Genomic DNA, 17222 nt, shown 5'->3' on the forward strand with positions numbered 1-17222 from the left:
TATTACCATAAAATGTTTTAATTTAACTAGAAAAACAATAATAATATAACAATTTTACTGGCGTAAAGCTGAAATATTAAAGAAAAAAATACTTTTTTTTTTTTTTTCAAAAGACGGAATACTATGAGAAACTAAACAAAACAATGCATTAAGTTGTAATTTTTGGGAAATTAGGTTATGGAAAAAGTTCGAAAGTTGTGAGAATAAAGTCAATATATTATGGGAATAAAGTCATAATTCCAAGAAGAAAATTTACAACAACAAAGTTGAAATAGTTAGAAAGCTAAAAAAAAAAAAAAAAAAAGAAACAGAAATGGAACAAACAGCTATAATTTTATGAGCATAAATTTATAATATTATAATATAATTAAAAATTATAATTAATAATATAATTTGAACACGAGACCAAACACCCAGACGCTGTATTCATTATATCTGGCGATTTCAACCACTGTAACCTCAGGACTGTCCTCCCCAAATATTACCAGCATGTAAGCTTTCCCACGAGAGAAAATAGCATCCTGGACCAAGTCTACTGCAACATGAAAGGTGCTTTGAAGGCTGTTCCAAGACCCCACTTTGGAAAGGCTGACCACATCTCTATATTCCTTTATCCAACATACAGACAACTTCTTAAAAAAGCTCCCCCTGTACGTACAGCAGTTAAAGTATGGAATGAAGAAACTGATCAAGTACTTCAGGACTGCTTTGGCTGCACAAACTGGGATGTGTTTAGAACTGCAGCGGGGAGGGAAGATTGTACTGTTGATTTGGATGAATATGCTTCCGCTGTTACTGGCTACATTAGCACATGCATAGAGACTGTTACCACCACCAAGTATTACAGAAAATACCCCAATCAAAAACCCTGGATGAACTGTGATGTAAGGGCTAAGCTACGTGCTCGTTCGACTGCATTTGTCATGGGCACCGCTGAGGACTACAAAAAGGCCAGATATGACCTGAGGAGGTCCATACGAGAGGCCAAAAGACAGTACAGACAGAAGCTGGAGGGCTACTATTCCACCTCAGACCCCCGGCGCATGTGGGCGGGGCTCCAGTACATCACAGACTATCGACAGCGGAGTAGCGTAGCCACATCCAGCCAAACCACACTTCCAGACAAACTGAATAGGTTCTATGCCCGCTTTGACACCCAAACTCCTGATGAGCAGAGAGGGTGGCTGGACTTGGGGAGCACACAGGACTCACCTCTCATGGTGACATCAGCTGATGTGCGCAGGGTTCTGAACAAAACAAACCCACGAAAAGCAGCAGGCCCAGACAACATCTCAGGCCGTGCACTTCGGGTTTGCTCATCAGAGCTAGCTGATGTGCTTGCTGACATATTTAAGCTGTCGCTTGCACAAGCATCTGTACCGACCTTCTTTAAGTCCACCACCATAGTGCCCATACCCAAGAAGAGCAACGTGACCTGCTTGAATGACTATCGCCCTATAGCACTCACTCCAATTGTAATGAAGTGCTTTGAAAGGATAGTCATGACCCACATCAAAAAGAGCATCCCGGCCACTGTGGACCCTCTACAGTTTGCATATCGCCAGAACCGGTCCACGGATGATGCAGTCAACACTGCCATCCACACAGCTCTTTCTCACCTACAGGGCCAGGACACATATGTCAGAATGCTATTTATAGACTATAGCTCTGCTTTTAATACAGTCAGCCCCCACAAACTCACAAATAAGCTCTTCACACTCAGCCTGTCACCCTCCCTCTGTGACTGGGTGTTTAACTTTCTAACAGGCAGGCCCCAGTCAGTCAGAGTCCACAATCGCACATCCAGCTCAAGAATTGTGAGCACTGAGACCCCACAGGGGTGTGTGCTGAGTCCGCTCCTCTACACGCTCTTCACCTACGATTGCGTGGCCTCCCAGAACAACACCAGCATCATTAAATTTGCGGATGACACTACAGTCATCGGCCTGATCACTGGTGGTGTTGAAACATCATACAGAAGAGAGGTGGCGGACCTCATAGCTTGGTGTCGTGATAACAATCTCCTTCTCAATACAGATAAGACTAAAGAGATGATCATCAACCCAAGAACAAGGGAAAAGGAGCCGCATAGACCCCTGTTTATTGATGAGACTGAGGTGGAGAGGGTGAAAACCTTCAAGTTCCTTGGCACACACATCAGCGAGGACCTCACCTGGTCTCACAACACCCAACAAATTATCAAGAAGTCCCAAAGGAGACTGTACTTCCTGAGGAGACTGAGGAAATTTGGCATGTCCACCACAATCCTGAGTTGCTTCTACAGATGCACTATCGAAAGTGTCCTTACCGCCTCCATCACTGTTTGGTACGGTAACTGTACAACACGTGACAGGAAGGCACTCCAGCGGGTGATCAAGACCTCACAGAACATTGTTGGGGCAGCCCTCCCCTCACTGCAAGACATTTATAAAACTAGAGTCCTACGCAGAACACACAACCTCATCAAGGACAGCACACATCCACAACACTCATTATTCACACTCCTACCGTCAGGCAGACGCTACAGGAGTTTGAAGTCCAGGACCACAAGGCTGGCAAACAGCTTTTACCCACAGGCCATCAGGCTTCTCAACGAAGCACTCACACACGCCGCACGCAACACACGCACACACTCATAGCACTTTATTTATTTATTTATTTGTATTATTTATCTGTATTAATGTCTCTTCTGTTGTTGTTGCTTAATTTATTGGTATTAATGTTTCTTATGTTCTTATTCTTTCTTGTGTTTTCTTTCTTTTCTTGGGAGAATGAACAGAATAAGAATTTCATTGCATAGTATAACTGCTGTTTTACCATGCACATGACAATAAAACTCTCTTGAATCTTGAATAATATTAAAAGAAAAAAGTTGGATTCTAACAAGAAAAAAAGTTACAAAATATTAACTATATGTACTATTATAATGAAAAATAATGTCATTTTAGTAGCACAGAGTTAAAAAAAAAAAGTATGTTAATTTTCAAAAGTTGCCATTTTATGAGAAACAATCAAAACAAAATAAAGTTGTAATTTCTGGAAAATTCTGTTGGGGAAAAGTTAATATGACAGTTATGATATGAAAGTTAATATTATGGATCAGTATAATATTATGGCAGTGGTGTCCAAAGTGCGGCCCGGGGGCCATTTATGACCAACGCCTGTTTTTTTCATTGGCACACGGCACATTCCAAAAATATTATTGAGCAAAAAAACAATACAAAACAACCACAAAAATGGACAAATCAGCAGAAAGTTTACAACAATAAAATTAGTCTGAGGAAAATGTAATTTTAGTAGCATAAAGTTGAAATATTAAAGAAAAATATATTTTTTTTAAGTTATAATATTATGAGAAATAAGCAAAACAACAAATAAAGGTTTTTGGGAAATTAGGTTGTGGAAAAAGTAATAATGTTACAAGAATAAAGTCAAAACATTATGGGAATAAAGTCATAATTCTGAGAGGAAATTTGAAAGGAAGAAAGAAAGTTGAAATAGCTGGAAAATTATATTTAAACAAACAACCGCCGAAATGGAAAAAACAGCTGTAATTTTATGAGAATCAAAGTCAAAATATCAAGAGCAAAAAGTAATATTCTACAATGCAATTTGCAATTTTACAATAATAAACTTGTAATATTATGAGGAAAAATATTCCATTTTAGTAGGATAAAGTTGAATTATTAAACAAAACATACCTGATTTTTTTTCTAATATTAGTTGTAATATTATAAATAACAATCAAAACAAAAATGTTGTGATTTCTGGAAAATTAGGTTGGTGAAAAAGTGAAAATGGTAAGGGAATAAAGTCGTAATGTTTCAAAAAGAAAATGTACTAAGATTATTTAAAAAGAAAATTGAAATATTTTGAAAAAAAACACAACAGCAAAAATGGGGAAAAAAAGTTGATACTAATGATAGTTTTTCACCTACACTATCTTGAAGAAAATTGACAATAAAGAATCTACAGTATATCACAAAGCTGAGGATGCTTTCATTATGTTAAGACCAGTTGAAAAATTGCTAGAATTTGCATTTTGCACATTTGGATCTTAATGAGGTTTTAAGTAGAGCTACAATATGCAAAAGCAAGAAGGGGGAGTGAGATAAAAAACATTTGGAACTTGTAATGTAAACAAAAAAACAAACTGAAATAGGATGTTTATCAGCTGATCAAAAGTTTAACACCACGACCACCATAAAATCCAAAGTCTGCTCAAAATGTTCATTTTCTGTCAGGCATTCACACTGTCATGCCCTCCTGATGGTAAAGCTAAGAAGCTTTCTCTTTTTCAACGTGGTGGGATTGTGGAGCTGCATAAGCAAGGCCTCTCGCAGCGTGCCATTGCTGCTGAGGTTGGGTGCAGTAAATCAGTCATTCTACATTTTTTGAAAGATCCTGAGCATCATGGAACAAAAAAGTCAAGTGGTAGACCCAAAAAAAATCACACCTGCGCTGAGCCGCAGGATCCGATTGGCTGTCCATGAAGACACAGGGCGGTCTTCCACCCACATTAAGGCCTTACTGGTGCCGACTGCACCATCAGACGGCATCTGCGGGAAAAGGGTTTAAAAAACAAAAAAGTAATTCAAAGACCTCGTCTCCTTCAACGCCACAAAAGTGCCCGTTAAGACTTTGCCAGGGAGCATCAAACATGGGACATTGAAAGGTGGAAGAAAGTTTTATTCTCTTATGAGAAAAAATGTAACCTTGACGGTCCAGATGGCTTCCAACGTTACTGGCATGACAAGGAGATCCCACCTGAGATGTTTTCTGCCCGGCACAGTGGAGGGGGGTCCATCATGGTCTGGGGTGCTTTTTCATTCAGTGAAACACTGGAGCTTCAGGTGGTGCAGGGTCGTCAAACGGTGGATGTGTACGTGATGTTGCAGCAGGCATCCCTCATGACTGAGGGCCCTCGTCTGTGTGGTAACAGCTGGGTTTCTCAACAGGACAACGCTGCAGTTCACAATGCTCGCCTGACCAAGGACTTCTTCAGGGAGAATAACATCACTCTTTTGGACCATCCTGCATGTTCCCCTCATTTAAATCCCATAGAGAACATTTGGGGATGGATGGCAAGGGAAGTTTATAAAAATGGCCATCAGTTCCAGACAGTTGATGCCCTTGGTGAAGCCATCTTCACCATTGGAGCAATGTTCCCACTAGCCTCCTGGAAACACTCGCATCAAGCATGCCCAAACCCATTTTTGAAGTGATGAACAAGAACGGTGGAGCTACTCATTACTGAGTCCTACTGAGAACATTTTTTCTTCTGGTTTGGAGAGTTTTTTGTTATTTTTTGAGTGATGGTCTTAAACTTTTGTTCAGCTGATAAACAGCCTATTTCAGTTTAATTGTTGTTTTCAATAAATTACTTTTTCCAAATGTTTTTGTCTCGCTCCCCCTTCTTGTTTTTGCATATTGTAGCTCTACTTAAAACCTCATTAAGATCCAAATGTGCAAAATGCTAATTCTAGCTATTTTTCAACTGGTCTTAACATTTTGATTAGGACTGTATACAGGTTTTCTAGGACAATACAGCTCAGAGTGTTGCACAAAACAGTTCCTAATCTTATCATATGTTCGACAAAATTTGCCTGTAAAGTTACTTAAGCGTCTATGATGTCCACTGTTGTAATGTAAAATGTGAAAGTCATCAAATTGAAAGGCAATCAGTATGAGAGAAAGGACTGTTATTGGCTTTTGAGGTTTCTCTTCCCATTCCTCCAATTTGAAACCTTCCTTTTCTGCCCATCAGGACACCCTGCGAGAGTGCCCACCAGGTCGTCCGAGCAGCGACTACGGCTGCCACGCTGGCCTGCAGTTCATCTCTCCTATGTACTTTGTGTCCTTCGTGCTGACAGCGCAGTTTGTCCTCATCAACGTGGTGGTGGCGGTGCTCATGAAGCACCTGGATGACTCTAACAAGGAGGCGCAGGAAGACGCCGAGATGGACGCCGAGCTGGAGCTGGAGCTGGCCCAGGGGGGCCTCTGCTGCATGATGGGGGGCATCGGGGCCATCGCAGGGGCTACAGGTGCGGCCGCCGGCGTGGGCGGCAGAGCGCCTGCCACTGCAGTCGGGGCCCCGAGCAGCTCTTTGATGGCAACGCCGAAGGATGGAGGAGGAGCTGGTGGTCCTCAGGAAGGACACGCTAATCACAGATGTCGACTTTATTCTCCTGCTCAGGTAAAGGCGTGCTGCTTGTTTATTGGGATTATTTACTGTAAAGCGATGTCTGGCATTCAACAAGTCGTGATGTTCCATCAGACAGGAATGTTGTCTCCCGAGTTCCTGCAGCCTCTGATGAGTCACCACACCACACAATCTTTCCCAACAATATCAGCAATACTGCATCACACAATCTCAGACTAATAAACTAGACCGTGTCACTGAAAAGCCCGAGTTTGAGCTCATGAAATGGTGCCTCTAATGAAGTGGCCAATGACTTTAGTTCACTCACACAAACACACACACACACACACACACACAACTTTTTTTCAGATCATCAAATAAATGTAAATATTAGTCCGAAGCTACATGGCCGTCTGTGAAAAAGTGATTGCCCCCTAAACCTAATAAGTGGTTGGGCCCCCCTTAGCAGCAACAACTGCAATCAAGCGTTTGTGATAACTTGCAATGAGTCTCTTACAGCGCTGTGGAGGAATTTTGGCCCACTCATCTTTGCAGAATTGTTGTCATTCAGCCACATTGGAGGCTTTTCCAGCATGAAGCGCCTTTTTAAGGTCATGCCACAGCATCTCAATAGGATTCAGGTCAGGACTTTGACTAGGCCACTCCAAAGTCTTCATTTTGTTTTTCTTCAGCCATTCAGAGGTGGACTTGCTGGTGTGTTTTGGATCATTGTCCTGCTGCAGAACCCAAGTTGGTTTCAGCTTGAGGTCACCAATAGATGGCCAGACATTCTCCTTCAGGATTTTTTGGTAGACAGCAGAATTCATGGTTCCATTTATCACAGCAAGTCTTCCAGGTCCTGAAGCAGCAAAACAGCCCCAGACCATCACACTACCACCACGATATTTTACTGTTGGTATGATGTTCTTTTTCTGAAATGCAACGTTACTTTTACGCCAGATGTAATGGGACACACACCTTCCAAAAAGTTCAACTTTTATCTTGTCAGACCACAGAGTATTTTCCCAAAGGTCTTGGGGATCATCAAGATGTTTTCTGGCAAAATTGAGATGAGCCTTAATGTTCTTTTTGTTCAGCAGTGGTTTTGGTCTTGGAACTCTGCCATCCAGGCCATTTTTGTCCAGTGTCTTTCTTATGGTGGAGTCATCAACACCCAATAGTCCCAAAGCTTTAGAAATGGTATATAACCTTTTCCAGACTGATAGATCTCAATTAATCTCAGTTAAGTTATGTTTTAACAGGGGAACAATTACTTTTTCACACAGGACCATGTAGGTTTGCATTTTTTTTCTCTCTTCAAAAAAAATTTATTTAAAAACTGCATTTTGTCTTAAGTAGTGTTTCATTGACTGATATTTGTTTGATGATCTGAAACATTTAAGTGTGACAAACATGCAAAAAAATAAATCAGGAAGGGGGCAAACAGTTTTTCACACCACTGTACAGGCAGATATGTTAAATAGCCGTTCTAAAAATACCATGTCGTTCATCACCTCCTTTATGGCTGCAAACAGGAAGTCACAGTGTTTTATTTTTTACTGAAATTATTTTATTTATTCACGCCAACGTTACAGCACATGAATTTTTTGGGATGTAGGCTCGCAGCACCTGAATAAGAGTAATAATAAAGAAAGACAATAAAAACAATATCACGTCAACAGTTTCCACCTAGAAAGTGTCAATATATTGTTAGTGTCTATCGTGTTGATGTTGTCACACTTAGTAGCATGGTTTCTTGAATTTCCTCAAGTATTTTCAAAGTTGAAGCACAGAAAACTGGCTTACAGCCTTCTAAATACATTTTGTAACATTATTAGAGCCCTCTAGACATAAACTAACACCCCTATGATCACCTTTACATTTCTAATACCCACTGTAGTGGACGTAATAAGACAAAATAAGACACGTAAGACATAAATAAGACATAATAAGACAAATAAGACATAATATAGACTCACACAAAGCCAGACTGAGAGGGTTGGTGGATGCACACCTCCGATGAAAAATGTGAAGCAATCACCTGAATGTGTTTCTTATATTAATGTAATAACCTTTACTGATGTTAGACTTTTTTTTTATTTTAACAAGTAATTAAGCCAGAGCTGATAATCACCTTCCTCTCTACCAGCAGATCTTTGTCTTACATCTGAAAAAAGAAATGTACCATCAACTTTGCCATCATAATAATAGTTTCATGTGTGTGTGTGTGTGTGTGTGTGTGTGTGTGTGTGTGTTGCAGGAGAGCCAGTGGCTGGACAGCGTATCTCTGCTTATTAAAGACTCAGCAGAAGGCGACATGATCGACAACCTCTCTGGTTCAGTCTTCCATCACTACTGCTCCACTCCCGTCTGCAAGGACTGTGAGGGACACCCGCAGGAGGTGAACACACTGTACACACGCACACATACTGTATATATACATACAGTACACACCCACTATAGGGACCGACTGTGTCGTGTCTTGGGGTCAGATCCGGCTGGCGGAAGTGGAGCAGACGTCCCTGATGTCGGAGCAACTGTCGGACAAGTCGTTATCTCCGGCGCTGCCTGACGACCTGAGCCTGGACGACCATGGAAGCTATCAGCTGCTGGTTGGAGGAAGTCAGGTGCCGCACACACATGCACACACACGCGTACACGCACGTAGTGGTACCTCGATTTTCATTATTAATTTGTTCCAAAAGGTGCGAGGAAAACCGATTTTTGACGACATCATCTGAAAAGCTTAAGTACTGTATATACTGTAAATATGATGCACAGTAGTTAGCATGTTACCACTTTATTGACACACACTTGTTCATCGTCATAATGATTGTTTATATGCCTGATTGAGACGCACGCTGTCATGCTATCAACATGTGTGCATGATTGACTGCGGTTCATTTATTATCTGCAGGAGGTTGCACCTGGCAGGCTCTCATCTGTGCAGGTCTGATCAGAGGCCAGTTCATCAGATTTAATCTTTGCTGCTCACTTCCTCTTCAGAGGTTCCACATTTAATCAGATGGATAGATGCGGATGGATAAAGAGGCTCATGAAACGGGAGCGTTGCTGCGGTCCCGTAGCGATCAAGAGGGAATGATAAGCTGAGGATAGAACATGTCCTCGCCTCCGTCTCCTCCCTCGTCCTCATCGTCTCTCCTCTTCTTGTTTCCTCCTCAGAGGGGCAGCAGTGACTCCCACAGTTCGGGGGAGTTGCCCACCGAGGTGCACTACAGTGAGCTCCATCCTCCCAGAGGCAATGAGGAGGAGGAGGAGGAGGACCAGGAGCTGTCTGAGGTTGGCAGTCATCCTCGCTTGTGTCCTCCCGCAGTGGAACGACAAAGCCCGGCACACTGCAGAGGTACCAGGTGACATGTGACCTGAAAAAATTATCTAGAAAGCAATACTCAGTAGAGATCAGACCTCCACCAAGGCACAACAATCCTAATTTGGATCAGCACCAAATAGTACATCTTTTATAACCAGTGAACAAACATATTGATTCATTAATCCTGACATGTGGGGGGGATGATTGAATGTGCACCTTTATTCAGATTCTCACCAAAATGTAATGGCTAGAGATGCTAAAGATGCTCTAGGTTCACTACTTACGAACATTCGGAGATACGAACACAAGCTGACTGGTCTATATTTTCATGTATTTTGCCTTGTAGTAACTCCATATTTATACTGCTACATGCTTGACCAGTAGAGGATACTGTGACACTGCTAATGGGACCAATAAAGGAGAGGAAGACGAGAGAGAGTGGAAGGCTAAATTGTAGTTGTATAATACAACCCAGCAGAGCTGGTAAATAAAGTTCTAAAGAGTTAATAGGCCTGTTTAATTCTACACCACCCACAGAACACTACCTCTTTTAGAAGATAGATATATCTTCTAAGATAGATACGCAGATAGAACACACGGGACGTAAAATATCATGCATTCGCTTTTACACTCGAAAAAGGCAAATGTTGCGTTTAACAAGACAAGATGACAAGTTGCATTTTGTGTGGAAATTAGGTAGCAAGAACAGGTGAAATACAGCCAGAACAGGTGAAATACAGCCTATCACGTGAGACATAAGAGTGGAGCTAGCGTAAAGGGCTCCCCATGTTGGCTATTAAAGGTGTTTCAGTCCTGTAGTTCTCATCTTGCTTGTTGGCGACCCAAATTGTGGAACTTTTTCAACTCAAATTTCTCAAATATCTTGCATTTAATAAAAAAGACAGGCAAACCTTTTCTAAGGCTCAACAAGAGACAGGCCCAACACATTCATCATAATGGCAATACTAACAAACCTTCTTTGATGACAGCAGGTGTGAAATAGCACCTCAGAGTGTTGCCGCCACCTTAAGGAATATTCATTGAAGACACACCGTTGCATAAAAAAAGTTTCCTTCAGAAAAAAAATGCAAGATTATTATTATTATTAGTATTATTTTTGCCCAGACAGAGACCTGCGACCCACTAGAAAAGGGTCCAGTGGAAATCCATTTTTACACTTAATTGAGTGTATTTTTGTTTAGCTCATTTTTACATTAACAACAAATTCTCATGCTTTTTCCTGTTGGTCACCACTTAACCCCCTGGGGTCCCTTTAATTTACAACCAGTTCAGGTCCCTTGAAGAAAAAAAACATCTCTTCCCAAAAACTGATACAAAAACATAACATATTAGAGTCACATTTTTTCTACTTTCTTTGCTTAGATGCCTCAATCAACTCGAATTCTTATAAAAAATACCAGATATGTAAATATTTCTGTTGTTTTAACCCTCTAAATGCTCATTTGAATCAATGATGTCACTGTTTTTGCTTAGAAAATGCATGTTTCTATTGTCCAATTAATTGCCTTATCACCTACAATGTGAAAATGGTTCTAAACAGTAAATATGACAAATTGGTTTTCGACCCTGAAATTAGAAAATGCATGTTTATATTTATTGTCTAATTACAATGCGTTGACAAATGGTGTTTATAATGGAAGTCTATGGGACTTTTTTGTCCCTTCAGGACAATAGGGCGTAAATTTGGAATCTGACCCATCCATCCATCCATCTGCAAAAAAAAATAACAAAGCATCAAAATCAATTTAATTACTGATCTTAGCTAAGCCTGATCTTTGACATAGAGCCCCAGCCCCCTAACATTTATTTTATGGAAAATAACTCATTGAGTATGTATTTTTCTAAGAAAAAACAGAGACATCGTTAAATCAAATGGGCATCTAGTGGGTTAAAAGAATAAAAATATTGACATGTTTGGTCATTTTGATTTATAATTTTGTAATTTTGAAGTTATAAAGATTTGTTATGTTTTTATAGCAGTTTTTGTGAGCAGACTTTTTTGTCTTCTGGGGACCCGAAAGGGTAGGAAATATGGCCTGGACATCTGGTTGACCGAGGAACAAATTTTTAATTTCAATTCTATTATTTTTCATTAAAAAAAAAACGTAGGAAAATCATGCCATATGGAGTAACATAACCAAAGTTATGAGCAAAAAACTAGCAAAAATTGACCTGCAAAGACAAAAAAAAGTCCCTGGGGACCGCAGAGGGTAAATGGTGATGGTAAAATGTGGGTCTCTGGATGAGACAAGTTGAGAAACCTTGCTCTGTGCCATCATTGGTACCCTTGTGTGGCTGCATCACAAAAGAAAAAACACAATAAGTGGAATTAAACCCTTTCTTTTTTACTTTTGTGGCAGATGTTTTACAGAACTTGTTGGTTAAAATGGAATCGTTCCACTGTATAAATGTCTTAGTGCGTTGAAAGTTAGTAGTGATTGAGTGTCTGTCTTTACAGATGACTGCATAAGCGGCAGCGAAGGAGCTCACAGGTCCTCGCCAGTCTTTCACCTGCCCGCCGACTTCTTTCACCCAGCCGCCGCTGAGAGCGGTGCGAGCCCACGAGAGAGAGCGCCGTCCAGGTTGGCCTCACCGGCCTCCTGGGCCTCCCTCCGCTCACCCGGAGCCAACAGCGGGCCGCCGCACTCACAGGTATTAAGGTTGAATGGATGGATAGATGGATGGATGAGGAGCTGATGCCTACGTGTCAAACTATTAGAGACGAGATTGATTCACATGTCGCTGTAGTCAGTCTTTGCAATGAGCCTGTCAAGGTTGTATCGTGTCAAATTCCAACAATAAGAGCACAGCAGTAAGAGAAACGGCCAGTTCGGCTCTTTTTAGAGAACCGGCTCTAAAGAGCGGGCTATTTCTATACCCAAACGCTCCTCCGATTTTTACATTACATTTCTAGTGTAGAAATATAATTAGATTAAATGTTTAGCGTTTATATGGCTTTATTTATGTGCTCAAGACGGAACAGATTGCAACAACAAAAAAAATAATTATAAAACATCAAAACAAAAAAAAGTCTCAATTAGGCAAAAATATCCTGATTGTGTGTATTATTTATACATTCCCAACTAAAGTAATCTTCCGTTTATGGCGGTTAATTTGCTCCAGACCTGACCGAGATAAGTGAATTTCCGCAAGGTAGGATTCTTTCTCTATAAATGGAATACTTGTAGTACTACTACTTGTAGTCATGGCACATCAAACCAGTTTAGGATCTTCTAAATACGGTTTTTAACATTATTAGCGCCCTCTAGACACAGAATGACATCACTATAGTCAGCTTTATATTCATATTCCCCAATATGGTAGATGTAATCAGAAATGTTATTATTGCATCATCTCGCAAAAGTTATCATTGCTTTATCTCGCAAAAGTTATTACAGTGTTTCCTCACTACATCACGGTTCACCTTTTGCGGATTTGTTGTTTCACTGATTTTTTTTAAGTGCAATTTTGCATATTGTTTTAACAGCGTATGAACGTGCATTGTGTTCGGTGTCCTTGTGGTGTATTAGAGCGATCCACCATTGCTCTGTTGTATGTGTCTGTTATTGTATTTACAACTGCTACCAGTAGAGGGTGTTGTATTCTCTTGTTAGAGTTGAAGACAATGCAGCCCACCCCGTCTCAATATGTGTTTATGTGCCTGTACGAGCATATTAGGAAACCAAAGTAGACATAGCCAGCTAAAAATAGAGCCCCAACAGTCCTATTGGCTAAGAGAGAACCCGCCCATTGTGTCCTGCGTCCTGATTGGCTGTACACCATTGTCAATCAATCTCCTTTGTGCCGTTTCCTGTTGTTCCAATAGTCGCTACCAAACTAGCTGTGTGAGCTGCTTGCTAACGCCAATAAATAATAGTAGAAGAAGAAGACAGAAAAAACAGAAACAGAAAACAACATGAGGTGGAGGGACGCCATATTTACTCCAGCGACACACATCTTCAACTCCATGAGTATACAACACCCTCTCCTGGTAGCAGTAGTAGGTAGTAGCGCCGATAGATCGCTGTAATACACCACAAGGACGTAGAACACAATGCGCTTTCATACGCTGTTAAAAAAACTAAGCAAAATTGCACTTTAGAAATCAGTGAATCCACAAAAGCGCGGGAACACTGTAAAGTGTATGGTGAAGGGTGTTACAGCCTTAAAACATAATGTAATAATTGTAAACCAATAAAGTTGGCTACTTCGAGGCTTTCACTTATTGCAGGCTATTTTGAGAACCTATCCCCCACGATATACGAGGGCACACTGTATTGTGTTATCTCGTGAAAGTTATTGTGTTATCTCGCAAAAGATTAATGTCTTATCTCGCAAAAGTTATTGCATTATCTCGCAAATGTTATTATTGCGTTATCTCTCAAAAGCTATTGCGTTATCTCGCAAAAATTATTATTGCGTCATCTTGCAAAAGTTATTGCATAATCTAGCAAAAGTTTTCGTGTTATCTCGCAAAAGTTATTATTGCCTCATCTCGCAAAAGCTATTGTGTTATCTCCCAAAAGTTATTATTGTGTCATTTCGCAAAACATTATTGTGTTATCTGGAAAATGTATTGCATTATCTTACAAAACATTATTGTGTTACCTGGAAAAATTGCGTTAAAGCTATTGCGTTACCTTGCAAAAATTATTATTGCGTCATCTTGCAAAAGTTATTGCATAGTTTCACCAAAGTTATTGTGTTGTCTCGCAAAAGTTATTATTGCTTTATCTTGCAAAAACTTTTGCGTAGTCTCGCAAAAGTTATTGCGTTAGCTCGCAAATGATATTTTTGCATTATCTCGCCAAAGTTAATGCGTTATCTCGCAAAAAATGATTGCAATATCTCGCAAAAATTATTGTGTTATCTCGCAAAAGTTATTGCATTATCTTGCAAATGTTATTATTGTGTTATCTCTCCATAACGATTGCATTATCTCGCAAAAATTATTATTGCTTCATCTTCATCAAAGTTATTGCATAATCTCACAAAGGTTTTTGTGTTATCTTGCAAAAGTTACTATTGCATTATGTCGCAAATGTTATTGTGTTATCTCGAAAAAATTATTGCGTTATCTCGCAAATGCTATTGTGTTATCTCGCAAAAGTTATTATTGCGTCATTTGGCAAAAGTTATTGCATTATCTCACAAAATTATTTTCTCCCATTTGCCCCATGGGGCTCTACCGAGCCCCGGAGGGGACATGGAGAAAAAATATATAATGGGTAGTAAAAAAAAAAAAACAAAAAACAAGAGACCGGAGCGCAGGGACCGTCTACAAATTTTCTCTTTTTTTTCTGTATTATGGCGGTTGGCATCAATGTTGCCAACTCCTCAGTAAGACAAGTATCTATTGGCTGTTCTGAAAGGCAATGTATTGCAAATATATTTACGAAGCAACAAGTTTGTGAAAATGGATTTTTGCATAATTTAGGCCAATTTTCATTCAGTTGTTAATAAATTCACTTCTGGAATGTGTGGGACCGCAAAACTCACCTCACACATCAACAGCCTTCTCCTGTTCACACTACAGCAAAGACTTTGGGAAAATGTGCTTTTAAATAATTTTGGGGAAATGTTATTGTTTAATGAATGCAATTGTGTAACATGTCCGTTCAATAGCTTCAATAGCTTCACTTGGCCATTGATTTGTGAGGTGAATTTTGTGGTCTTACTCTTCACAGAAGCAAAGTTATTGAACGGACGTGTGACAGAATTGAATTTATTAACGATAATTCTTATGAAAATTCCCCAAAATGATTTAAAAGCACATTTTCCAAACCAATTGCTGTAGTAATACCAGGAAGGAGTCACTGATGTGTGCGGTGAGTTTTGTGGTCCTACACGTTACAGAAGTGAATTTATGAACAACCTAATAAAAATTGCCCTAAATTATGTAAAAGTCCATTTTCACAAACTTTTTGCTTCGTATATATTTTTGTAGTTCTTAACATAATCAAGCTGTTTTTATTTGTTAATCTATGTTAATCTATCATATTTATGTTAATCTATCATACTTATGTTTTTTTCCTACATCTCTTACAACATCATTTGCAAAAAACATGCAAACTAGCCAACGACGTCATCTATGGCCTTCCAGGACAGCCAATAGATACTCGTCTTACTGAGGTGTTGTCAACATTGATGCCAACTGCTATAATACAGCAGAAGAAGACATGTGTAGACGGTCTCGCTGCCGGCTTCTCCTCGAGATCAATATAAGTCAGACTGCACAGAAGACGGCTTGTTTTGGTTAAAAACTGGGTTGTAGCTGTTTGTTTGTGTTGCCATGGTTGGTAATAGGTATGTTTACTGTGTTAGAACCATTCACTTGGGAGTTATTGATCCAGGAAGTTTGAATATGTGACACAGTCTCTTTTGCGTTCCCTCGCAAAACAGTTTTGTGAGGGAAAAGCTCGCAAAAAATTGCAAAAGTCATTTTATTATTTTTTTTAACCCATCATATTTTTTTTTTCTCCATTTCCCCTCCGGGGCTCCATAGGGCTCTGTAAAATATAACAGCAAAAAAAAAAAATAGGGTGAACAGGGGACGCACCCATAAAAATGTCATTTAAGTCATAGTATGCATCGAGGCAATGAGACTCTTTTTTTTGGTTGAAGACATTAGACTTTTGTTCCAAAAGGCTTTTTCAGCATTAAAAATGAGCTGTGGAGTTTCTTTCTGCATCTGGTGGGTGTGTACCCTTTGAGTCAGTAACAGATAAAAACTGTTATTATTATGAATATGAACAAATGGCCTCACTTTGAAAGAGGTGAATGCATGTTGTTTCTATCTGCATGAGACAAACAAGAACAAAGAGCCCATCTTTTTTCCTGTGTGTATCCATGGCGACAGGTCTACCTGTTGGCTTTGTAGAGCTCAGTGCCTCTGTGATTCCCGCCCGCCACAGTCATGCTCGGCGGCTAATTAGCACGGCCGCCGCTCGGCTTTGTTGGCCGCTGACATCGTCGTCGACGTCCTGCGCATTCTTGTCTTGTTTTTCCTGAATCTAGTTACATCTCTCACGGGCTTTGTGCTTTGGTGTCCCCTCGCCTTCTATTTTTAATCCCCCAAATACCTCGCTTCTCAAGACCGCCTTGACCTGACACTAGTGTCAGAATGCAGAACGCTACTTTAAAGCCAACTTCATGCAGCTAAAAAATAAAAAAAGATGTCAACAAATTAAGATCAGAGGTCTTAGACAGTGAGTTATTTATTAATTACACTGAGTTGCGTCGTAAAACCGTCTCAGTGTTGTCCAAGAGAGGTGTAAACAAGCATGGTAATGCTGATTTGCTTGAGATTCACAGACAGGGGTGTCCAGAGTCCGACCTGGGCTCCTTTGCAGCACCAGCTTGTTTTTTATTGGCCCGCAAAAATCCCACATTGGAACATTACGAAGATTATTAAGGGCCATGCTGAAAAGAAAAAAGGTTACAGCAAAGGAACTGCAGGGGAATGGTATTGCCCCACACATCATGATTTTTGCAATCAGTCAGACAAACGTCTTAGTGACATTTAGGACAACTGAGGCCTTGGTGGAGATCTGAGTTCTTGAGAAGACAAAATGTTTGGCATAGCTGGCATGAAATTTTGTAGATACCATAATCCCGCAATGAATTGGTTCCACACCCAGTCATGATAAGTGAATTTCCGCCAAGTAGGGGTCCTTACTTATGAAAGACATAGTAAAATAAAAATATGGCATGTGAGACATAGAAAAC

General features: G+C 40.1%; 1 protein-coding gene across 4 annotated transcripts in view; it reads left to right on the forward strand.

Annotated features, from left to right (window-relative positions):
• The window catches only part of LOC129183373 (voltage-dependent T-type calcium channel subunit alpha-1I-like), a 279439-nt gene that overhangs the window by 252087 nt on the left and 10130 nt on the right, over window positions 1-17222 (forward strand). For all 4 annotated transcript variants that reach the window (XM_054780521.1, XM_054780519.1, XM_054780520.1 and 1 more), the window contains 5 exons: window positions 5768-6196; window positions 8403-8543; window positions 8635-8769; window positions 9326-9506; window positions 11953-12146. In XM_054780521.1, coding sequence (XP_054636496.1) covers window positions 5768-6196; window positions 8403-8543; window positions 8635-8769; window positions 9326-9506; window positions 11953-12146 — 1080 coding nt within the window. The remainder of the gene's footprint in view (window positions 1-5767; window positions 6197-8402; window positions 8544-8634; window positions 8770-9325; window positions 9507-11952; window positions 12147-17222) is intronic.

This window comes from Dunckerocampus dactyliophorus, chromosome 6 (genome assembly GCF_027744805.1).
Source record: "Dunckerocampus dactyliophorus isolate RoL2022-P2 chromosome 6, RoL_Ddac_1.1, whole genome shotgun sequence".
Taxonomy (NCBI): domain Eukaryota; kingdom Metazoa; phylum Chordata; class Actinopteri; order Syngnathiformes; family Syngnathidae; genus Dunckerocampus; species Dunckerocampus dactyliophorus.